This window comes from Quercus suber, unplaced genomic scaffold, assembly GCF_002906115.3.
Source record: "Quercus suber isolate HL8 unplaced genomic scaffold, Cork oak 2.0 scaffold_90, whole genome shotgun sequence".
In the NCBI taxonomy this organism is placed as follows: Eukaryota; Viridiplantae; Streptophyta; class Magnoliopsida; order Fagales; family Fagaceae; genus Quercus; species Quercus suber.
The window spans coordinates 295,502-306,264 of record NW_027069555.1 but is presented as its reverse complement, the minus strand read 5'-3'; the positions used below and the strand labels follow the sequence as shown (position 1 = coordinate 306,264).

The 10,763-nt window shown below is 33.4% G+C and overlaps 2 protein-coding genes across 3 annotated transcripts; both read right to left on the bottom strand.

Annotated features, from left to right (window-relative positions):
* Positions 1 to 244: 244 nt before the first annotated feature.
* On the bottom strand, positions 245 to 3,436 carry LOC112023930 (SUMO-conjugating enzyme SCE1). The gene is made up of 5 exons (XM_024056554.2): positions 3,188 to 3,436; positions 3,008 to 3,091; positions 872 to 1,024; positions 648 to 761; positions 245 to 550 (listed from the first exon to the last, which is right to left on the bottom strand). The coding sequence occupies exons 1-5, from the start codon at positions 3,254 to 3,256 to the stop codon at positions 488 to 490; spliced, it is 483 nt and encodes a 160-aa protein (XP_023912322.1). The 5' UTR covers positions 3,257 to 3,436; the 3' UTR covers positions 245 to 487.
* A 1,641-nt stretch (positions 3,437 to 5,077) lies between these two features.
* LOC112023933 (long chain base biosynthesis protein 1) lies at positions 5,078 to 10,261 on the bottom strand (the record flags this gene model as incomplete). 2 transcript variants are annotated; one of them, XR_010629302.1, is given in 11 exon segments in its annotated part: positions 5,078 to 5,579; positions 5,926 to 6,162; positions 6,239 to 6,366; positions 6,848 to 6,989; positions 7,172 to 7,267; positions 7,357 to 7,497; positions 8,173 to 8,347; positions 9,240 to 9,372; positions 9,507 to 9,579; positions 9,670 to 9,763; positions 10,170 to 10,261. XR_010629302.1 is itself a non-coding variant. In XM_065774317.1 (10 exon segments), coding segments are annotated over 10 exon segments (1,245 nt in total), but the record flags the coding sequence as incomplete, so codon positions are not given.
* Positions 10,262 to 10,763: the final 502 nt, after the last annotated feature.

Below are 10,763 nucleotides of genomic sequence, written 5' to 3'. Positions count from 1 at the left end.
CGCAGTCAACATTTGGAGAAATTATAAGATCCACATGGTGGACAAGTGATGTGATCCACCATTCCATTAAAAAACTGTCACTTGTTTAAAATTGTTAGTTAGAAAAAAATTTTAAACAAAAATTAATTACTGACTCAGCCATTTTAAACAAGTGGAAGTTTTTTAGTGAAATGGTGGACAAGTGACGTTGTCCACCAGAGGACTCTATAATTTCTCCAACATTTGACATTCCTTCCCGCACTAGTAACCATAAATACAACCATATATTATTATATCCACAGTGAACAGGGTGCATTAGTAACCATAAATACAACCATATATTATTATATCCACAGTGAACAGGGTAACGACAAATCCACTCCTAACAAATTTATAGCCATGTTTGAAAAACAACTAAAATCCTGCCAATGATGCGGTCCAATCTTAAAAAGGCTTTAAGCATTTAATAATGGACAAGTTAAATAATTTGACCACATCCATCAAAATGCTAAACGAGAGGGGGATACTGCTTGGCCTGCTGCCGCACCCTTCTCCTGTACTCAGTTGGTTCCTGCACAACAGGGCCAGAGAAGTATTGTTAATACCATTAGCAAGACTTGGAAATTTAGACAAAGTCTAGGATTTAAGATGTGAGGGACTGCAAAAACCTGAATAAAGAGCTGGTAGCCATCAGTTTGTGCTGGATCAGCAGGGTTGGGTTGGTCTAGCAAGTCCTGAATGCCAACTAGAATTTGTTTTACAGTAATGGCCGGTCTCCACCCCTGCAAACAGTAACAAAAGGTCAAATAACACCTGCAACTTTTGATAATCAATCATGTACACTCAGAAGCTCAATCTGCAAGTCCATGCAATGGCAGTGTTGAGTACTTACACTGTCCTCATTGAGGATTGACAAACACACTGTCCCTGAGGGGTAGACATTTGGGTGGAAGAAACCTTGAGGAAACTTGCACTTTGGGGGTTTGCTAGGGTAATCCTCACTGAAGTGGAGCGTAAGTGGAAAGAAGCCACCATCCCAATCAGTCTGCAATGTTAAGAAGATAGATGCATTGCCATTAAATGAGGCACTAAATCAACGCAATTACACCAAAATGTTATATCAGCACTACTACTTCCAGCAAAATTCATCATCTAGAACCTAAAAGCTAAAAGAAAACATCTTTAATTGGAAACTTAGCATTTGACATAACCTGTAACTTTATAAATATAGGAAATTTTTTAAATGAAATAGCATTAAAAAATAAAGTTCTGATAACAACCATTACCGGGCAGTATTCAATGGAAATGTCTTCTCCCATACTTACCTCTAGTACCTCTGCAAAAAGCCCTCAACTAACTTTCAATCATGTAATCAATAATCTCTAATAGTTCCATTACTTTGTTGAGGACCACCACGATGTCCATATTCCAAGTTCACACATCTCAATCAATATGTTATAGCTTCTGAAACATAGCCAGTCCCATTTCTACCCTGACTCACTCAAATTCACAACCACCCAACCTAGGGTTACTTTGGAAACCCTTCAGATTCTGACAGTGCCAATGTAAATGAATCATATATCGTATCTAAAGAAAAATGGAGTAACAAAATTAGTCTCCATTATCATCAAACCAACAAATCCTTATTGAATTATTTAGGCCATCTTTGCAATTTCTGCTTTGCAAATCAACTCTTTCCAAAAGCGTTGATTTTGACACATCAGAGATCATCACATTATCTAACACTCCCTCAATCCATGACCTTTTATCCTTTTGCAAGCCAAATAACATAAAACACATCACTCCTTCGTTGTTGTTCTGTGCAGTTATTAGTCTTTGTTCCACAAGATCAATCCACTAATCCCACTCTTTTGTGATCATGTCTAACATGTAAATAAAATTAAGAATTAAAAAGGAAAGTATAGTTGGTGAAAGTTCAAAAGCTAAGTCAACCAGAGAACAAAATTCCAATCTTGTATCATTAACTTTTGATTTTTTTTAAAAAAAAAAAAAATCAATCAGTAATTATTAATTATAACCAGCCAGAACAACAAAAGAATTTTACAGCCCATTCTATGTACCATAATTTGCAATATTTGGGATATCTGTCAAAATTGCAAAGTTCCCAAATCACACTACTTGTCTTTAAGTTACATGATCTCAATGGATAACATAAGCACACTTCAAAGAGGACCTTCCCAATAGCTTTGTGTTAACAATACATGCTTAATACAATTGTGCATTTTGAAGGTGCAAATAAACAATATTTGAGTTAAACATATCCATGAACAAGTCAGCCATATTAAAACTTGCTTCTCCAAGTAATCCGAAGTAAGAAGCACTACAAAGGACAATGTTGTAATTAAATGTATGCACGACATGGAATAGGCACCATAGTTTCAATAAAGAAACACAATTTCCGTAAAAGGGTGGGCACATTAACATTGCCATTGTATCTTTATGCTACACCAAGAACAACATCAATTGTTTTTTATAAAAAAAAAAGCATTGATCTCAAAACCAAACCCCAACATGAAAGGCGCTTTTACATTCATAGCTGAAATCCGCCCACTGCTGATGAAATGCACATTTACAGCATAAGACATCACTCCCATATCCACTGATAAAAATCATCTCCATATCCAATTAAATTAAACCAAATTACATATAAAATATCATTTCATTGCCAATTGCTAGTAATAAAAAACTCCTCATCACATTAAAAAAAAAAAAAAACAGCCGCCTCCATGTTATACAAAAGCGTAAAGTTCACATAACAAATGTGCACATAATGAACAAAATCCATAGAGGAATAGTAGCAAAAGTATAAAATAAATTAAATTAAAAAGCTCCTAAATCAAAACCCTAATGGCAATTTTTAAATTCGTTAGTTACAATCTTAATTAAATTTTTTTTTTTTATAATCGGATCCTCAACAGACTATTCAGGGTCGATCACATGTATAAACGAGAAAAGTTTCCAATCATAATTTTTATAAAATAAATAAATAAATAAATAAAGAACTGACCCCAGGTTTGCCAGGAATGATGCACTGCCAGACCATCAAATTGACGGAGCCATCTGTACAGGTCTCGGGCTTAGCCACAAAACCCTAATTAAACAAAAATATAAAAATATAAACAAAAAGTAAGGAAGAAAAAAATTGAAGGATTGAAAATAAATATAAATAGAGAGAGAGAGAACGTACATGAGGGTGATTCTTACGCCAGGCTTTTCGTTCCTCAGCGAGACGGCCACGCGCGATTCCTCCGGACATTTTTTCTCTCTCTCTAAATCTCTTCAAAGACTGGGTATGGGTCTGAGGGAGTTTCTGATTGATTTTCCAAGAATGGGACTCGCACGGCTTTAATCTAGTTTTGGAACTTTCTGTCTTTACTTTAAGCTTTATAATCAATCACATCACACTCACACACAGTCCCAATATATTTGTACTCCCCAATCCCCAATTTTATTTTATTTTATTTTTTCTTTTTCAAGGACCAAATTTTGTTTTTGGTTGTTTTTTAGTGTTTCAATTGGCAAGTACACAGATTTAGGTAAGTACACACGAATTTTCTCAATGATTTGATAAGTTGTAATATTCACGCTACATCATTTTCGTAAAAAAAAAAAGTAATTATTTCTTAGCTACCTAAAAACATAATGGGTTACAGCTAGCCTAATTGATAAAAATTTTTATAGTTAAATAAAAAATCTAAGTTCAATTACGTTTGCATTAAAAACTAATTGATGTGTTAATTTGATAATAAAAAATTATTATAAAAAATAGACATCATAAGTTGAAATTCTTTTTTAAAAAAAAAACTACAACATGATATCTCTATAAATATTGTGAAATAAAGTTATATGGATTTTATTAACGTGTGCCCCTAAGGCACACAATAGTATATTATTTTTGGAAAAAAATTTTGTCAGAAATTGAAAAAGTTTTAACAGCTTTTTCAATTCTTAATAAATTCTTTTCAAAAACGGATTTGTTAATGTATGCCCTAAGAGCATATATTAACCGGACCCAAGTTATATTAATCTCGAGTAATGTTAGAGATACAAATTTTTTATAAAACTTTTTTACAAAATATTGATGTGGTGAGTGGTTATTGGTAAATAAAAAAGTGATGTTAATAGTGGACTTAAATAAAAACTAATAAAAAGTCAGTCACATTAATAATTTATAAAAATGTTATAAAATAGTTTGTATTGCAGTGTATCATTCATATATAATAAATAAAAAAGTTATGTCTCTAGATTTACTGAATATTTAAAAGTCAAAATGTTTCTATTTTAATCTTTTTTGTCACAATTTTTTTTATTAAAGGCTATTCCACCCAGGTAAGTGACAGTATAAAAAATAATTTTTAAAAAAATAGTTTTTCTTCCATAAACAATTGTATCTTTTTATATATATATATATATATTTTAATCAAAATAATTATTTGGAACAAAAAATATAAAATACAGATTTTTTTTGTCTTCTATTTAGCCAATTTTTAGTGACTTTCATTTCTCTTTCCTTAATTTTTTAAAGAAAATTATATTTTAAAACTTATAGTTTAGAAGTATTAAAATCATATAGTTCTAAAACTAAAAAAATAAAATTATAATCCATTTAAATGAAATGCATTGTCTTGGAATTTCAATCAACTTAATTCATACTACTATTATACCCCGTTGCTTTCTTTTTTACTTGTTTGCCAATAATAATTTACCTAAATTTCTATACATAACCTTTCTATTCATAGCATCTTTCAATCAAATTATAAATAAATACTGTCATTATATTGTGTTGTTTTCTTTTTCTTTTTCTTTTTAAAACTTATTTGCCAATAATAATTTACATTATTTCTACACCTAACCTATTCATATTGTCATATTTATCTTTGCTTTAGCAAGTAGATAAGAATGTTTTACTATCCCCACACATGTTAGATTTTTTTTTTTTTTTTTCAATAATTCAATTTTTACAATAAGTAGGGGAAGCAGGATTTAAACATGGTTCTCTTTATAAGAAGACCAAATAATATCACAAAATTATATGGACCAATTAATGTCACAAACTTAGGAATTTACAGGAACCAAGTAATGTCGAACTACAAGACTCTTAGCATAATATTTTTATTTCTTACACATAATAAACTTCAAAAAATTACATACACCTACAATGGTGAAATTGCAATAGCAGGAAATCCTCAAAAGTCATCCAGTTCAATCACTTTTTAGATCGTTTATTGTTTACCACTATTAAAAACATATATTTTAAGGAGTTCTACGTATTCAAACTCCCGAGTGAAAATTACCCCTCAAAATATGCTATTACCAATGAATTTTTCAACCATCCATTATAAGATTCAATCAACTTCAAACACTTTATTAAGCCTAGTTGAATTTTTTCTCGCCATGTATTGATTACCCAAAAAAGAAAAACGCCACCACCATACACAGGCCTTTCCTTTTCAGAACATCAGTGAAGTTGCTAATTGGTAACAAAGCATTCAGCCCCATAATGGAAAAGTGTTGGTCCCAATATGATCCGTCTTCAAAATGCTTCCAGAGCAGTGACGCTTAAATCATCTTTTCCTTATCTTGAATAAAGCAGTTAGAGATTCAGAAGAATAAATATTTAATCTCTAAAATTTTTACATCCCAAAAATGTCCACAGTACAGTGAAAAAACACTAAATTTTTTTTCCCCCTTTGATAGGTAGATAATGGAGACAGGCGGAGTTTGAACCACAACCATGTGATAAGACACCCCAAAGGATGCTATTAAAACTATGGCTTATATTAAAAGTACTCAAAAGTTGCATGAACAAAATTTGCCATTCTAAAAATAATTGCACAGGAATTACTATATAAATTATCAACAATGACAGGCCGTAGCCTAATTAAAAAAATTGTCTTAAAATATGAAGGGCATCTAAAAGAAAACCTGATGAGGTCCAGCAAGAGCGGACAGAGTAGAGATTTGACATGCACCACTCAGTTTTAACTAGTTTTAACTCTTGAGCACCAATGCTGTAACTCTTTTCAATGATTCAGCTGCCTTTTGCAGATCAGATTCTGAATGGGCCGCAGAAACAAACAATCTGATACCAACGGGCAAACGGCACTTATCAAGTGTTGATCTTTTGGAAGCCACCACAAATACGGAGTCTTCCTTCAACACCTGCAATCATACAACAATTAGGAAATAAAAATTGCATAAGGTATGAATAGAAAATGGATAAAGCCATTTTACTTACACAGTCAGCAATGTCCTCAAGAAGACTTAAGTCATTTTTCATTGATCCTGTTGACTTCTCTAATTTGAGAAAAACAATGGGCGATTCAGGATTACTTGCTATCGAGAGGCCAGGTATATCTGACAGTCCTGCAGTCACCAAATATATTTTGAACTAAACAGTATGAAGGCAGCTTTAAGCAAGCATATCTATATTTATTAATTTTTGGTTGACTTCATAAGTTTTAACAAGAAGGTAGGAACATAAAAAATTGGCTTTTGATGGATTAAACAATTATGTTTTCAATGGCTGGATGCAGCACCATGTATTCAAGGCATATATCTAAAGTAAGCAGACTTGTTTTAAAAGGTATAATTCAGAGGTACATACATAAAAAGATTACACATGGCCATGCAGCCTTAAAGCAACCAACTTTAAACAACGGATAATAATGCCCTATCAATAGTTGTTTCTTGTACCTATGCCTATAATGATTAAAAAAAACGGATAAATGATACTGTTATAAAGCATTACTGAACATAAAATTCTTCAGCTCCCAATGTATGATATTTTTATTCTTTCCAAATACATCCAACATCAGTTAGCAGTGAGGTAGAATTTAGAACCAACCTTTCCATAAGAGAGCAGTGTTTGCCTTCAGCTTCTTTATCAGACCAGGATTTTCGTCCAGGACATCAATAGCGGTTATTGCAGCACTCGCAAGATATGGAGGCAAAGAAGCAGAAAAAACGTATCCGGAACTGCTCAATCGCTGCCAAAAATTAGGGCACACACACATATTAGCACTTAAAACACTGGACAAGAAATCTATTACTATAAAATAAGCATTTCCATCTAGAATAGAATAGCATAAAACTTTTGAATTGTGTTTCCATCCAATCAGCAAAATTGTTCATTTTACTAGGTCATTCTTATAATTTACTATTTACATACTTGGTGATCAATAACTCTAGCACTTCCAGTGCAGAATCCTCCTTCTGTGGCTAATGCATGTCCCATTGCAGCAGTTACAATATCTATCTTGTCAATCTGCATACCGTATCACCATCAATCACAAACAGAAACTGGGAAATTTATTTTAGAAGAAAAAGGGGTTTGGATAAGTTTTCATAACATACTGGAACCCCACAGTACTCAGTGAGACCTCTTCCAGAACTGCCAAGCACTCCAAATGAGTTGCTCTCATCCAATAAAACACGAAATCGATGTTTCTCCTTCAATCTAATGATTTCATCTAAGGGAGCAATTTGGCCAGAATTCTGCAAATTTTAGAAACAGATACCCAGTGTTTTATAAAAAGGTTGGCAGTGGCAAATATGGCAAAATTAGTAGAAAGAATCAGTGTGGATACCATTAACAAAGCAAAGCCATCATGGTGTACCATTAAAATTATCATAGTCAATTCTTTTTTTTATTATTATAAATTTGATAGTTACAATGGGGGGGAGGCACTTTGAACCCTAGATGTCTATGTTGAAAACACTAAAACGTGCCAATTGAGCTAAAAGGCTCTTGGCCCATATGTACAACCCTCTACCGTGAGAAATAAATTAAACAAATCTAATGGGAAGAGAAGAAATTGGCTTCAGAAACAGAAAAGAATAAAACAGCTTAATAGTCTATTACAACTCTCCCAATTCTCTGTGGAACTGGAGAAAAATGGCTAACAAACCAATTAGAGAGATTGCAACACTTAAGAATATACTACTGTATTTGCAATTGCCATCTTTCTTCTACTGACTACTGCCAGAATGTATAGCAGTAATTCATGGAGAAACTTAACAACTACTGCAACATGCAACATAAAGACAAAAGTTCAGGGTGCCTCCTATGCTTGTTCACTATGTCTAAGCACATGAGCCAAGTTAATGTGTGGGATGTACACAAACAAAGCAAAGGTGAATTTTTTAAATATATAAAGCACAAAAATTTACCTGGTATACAGCTTCCACAACAATGTAGCGCCGCAATTTCTTAGCCCGTTGATTCTCTGCAGTGAATTTCTCCAGAGTATTTCTTAGAGATTCCATATCATTGTGTTTGAAATACACAATTGTGCTTCTAGAAAGGTAAAGGCCATTTTGTATTCCCCAGTGGACTCCCTCATCCCTGAACAGGAACGACAAGAACCACATTAAAGTACAGATACAAATTTACAGCAGAAAACCTATTTTAACAGCCAAAACTCCTAATTTATGCTGAAATCTAGAAGGCACCAGGATATATGTCAAAATTGGCTAAGGTAGGCTAGCAAGCTAATAAGGCTGGTTGCATCAACGTTCTTACATCAACAAAAGAAGGCCAAGCAACGATCATATTTGTAGTTACCTTCTTTTGAAATTCTATCTCACTACGGTCATTTTTAATCATGATTTTTTTTTTTTGGGGGGGGGGGGGGGAATCCATTTAATTCAGAAGTAAAAATTTACACCCACCTTCATAAAATATCTCTTCAACAAAGTTGTGTTTCAATATAATTATATAAACTATATTTCTATTTCCAAAGTAGAAAAATAGTTTTGCCTCCATCAATTGTGCTTGGTTTGCTTACAAGGAAAAAGGAAAATTTATTTCTTTAAAAACACCATTTGATGCAGAAGCAAAAATTAAGCAATAATTGGACACATTCACTCTCCTCATTATGTTATTTCCTGGTTATTTACACCCACATTAGCGCTAACATTCTTGTCAGCCAATTACCAACCCCAGTCATTGCTACTGTCTACAACATTCATCCCATCACAAGCAACTTGCCCCTCTGAATCCAACCCAGCATCATTGATATTTTTCTCACCCCCACAAAGAAGAGCACCTTATGATTGCCCACATAGCCACCAACATGTCTTCGAAAGTCTCTCTTAACAAATTTGCAAACATGATTTTCCTCTTAGAATTGATTTTTACACAGTATTATTATTTACTTTGATTATAAATACATACACAGAAAGAAATCCTAAAGGAACCTAACTTTTATACTACAATCAAGATTACGTATACTCACACCACAACGACGTCTCCTTTTTTGCAGAATGCTGGAATTGCACTGAACATGGTGGAGAGTCCATAAGAATAGAGAATTGAATCAGGAGTTCCCAAAAACTTTGCTATTCTTGCCTCACAATCAAGGTGTACATCTAGTAAGAGGGAAAAATATATACGTAATCATCAAAAATAAAAATATTTTCCATGTGAAAACTGTTTTTTTGGAGAGGGGAGGGGGGGGGGGGGGGGCGGCGCGCTTAATGGTAGTTTCAAGATTAACTCTTACCAATTGTTCCATAGAACCCACGAGGACCACAAGACCCAACACCATATTTCTCCAATGCAGACGTACATGACTCCTAAGAAAAAATATTTTAATAAATGCTCTATCCCAACAAAGAATCATAAAAGAAAAAACAAAATATATAATAGGAACCACATTTCCTTACAAGTAACTTCTCATGTCCTATCAATCCAAGATAATTTGCTGAAGCAAAATTGACAACTTCTTTGCCATTGATTATTGTATGCACCCCTGCAGCACTGCCAGAAGGAGAAGACACAACTCATGAGTAACAATACCTCTTTTTTGTGGTTGATAAGTGCTCACGAGAAACAATACTTTAGACTTTTTTTAAAACACTTTTCAGTTCTTATTCAGAACCCTAATGTTTAACTTATGAATAATTAAAAGTCCATAAACACAATTATTTGTCCATATAATAAAATACACAAAAACGAAAGAGAATAGCAATGAAATGTAGTGCTAGGGAAGAAACTTTCTATAGAGGAGAAAAATATGCATGAAACTCATAACTAGAAAAATATTTCCTCTTAAAGTTCAAGTGGAAAAAAAGAAAAAGAAAAAAAAGAGCAAAACATATAGGTAAAGGAATTATTCTGACAAAAATCAAGGAATCCTCTACATATAGATCACAACTATACTCACCTTTCCAACACGGGAGGTTCACTCTGCATCTCTTCTGTAATAGGAGGAATGAGAGATTCTGGGACCCATTCATCACATAGCTCATCTATTTCCTATCAACATCAGGAACAGCTTCAGTGCCAGCCCTCAGTGAAACAGAATTAAGTAAAATCACAAAAGCACACAATAGACATACAGAACCTGGTGACAATTTCAATCCTATGCATTCAACTCTAACGATGATTTCATATAGCACCATAATTCAAAATTAAGCCAGGATTTCAAGCAGTGTCAAGAGTTAAGGTGTAAGTTTAATGATAATGACTTTCCAACATTGACTGAATTGATATTATTCCTTTTCTTTTTATGAAAAAAAAAATTCCTTATATTGACTTTAGCAACAAAGATCCAGGGGGTGAAAGAAAGAGATAAAACTCCTGCACCAAAATAAACTAGCTTTAAGCAGCAGTACAACCTTCACCTATGCCAACTATGATAGAGCAGAAACATTGCTAAGCCACATAACATTAAGAGCACTACACATAGGCCCAATCCACTGCAGAAGCCGTAATACTACCCTCCCTTCTCCCCTTCCCAACCCCTCCTCCCCCCCCC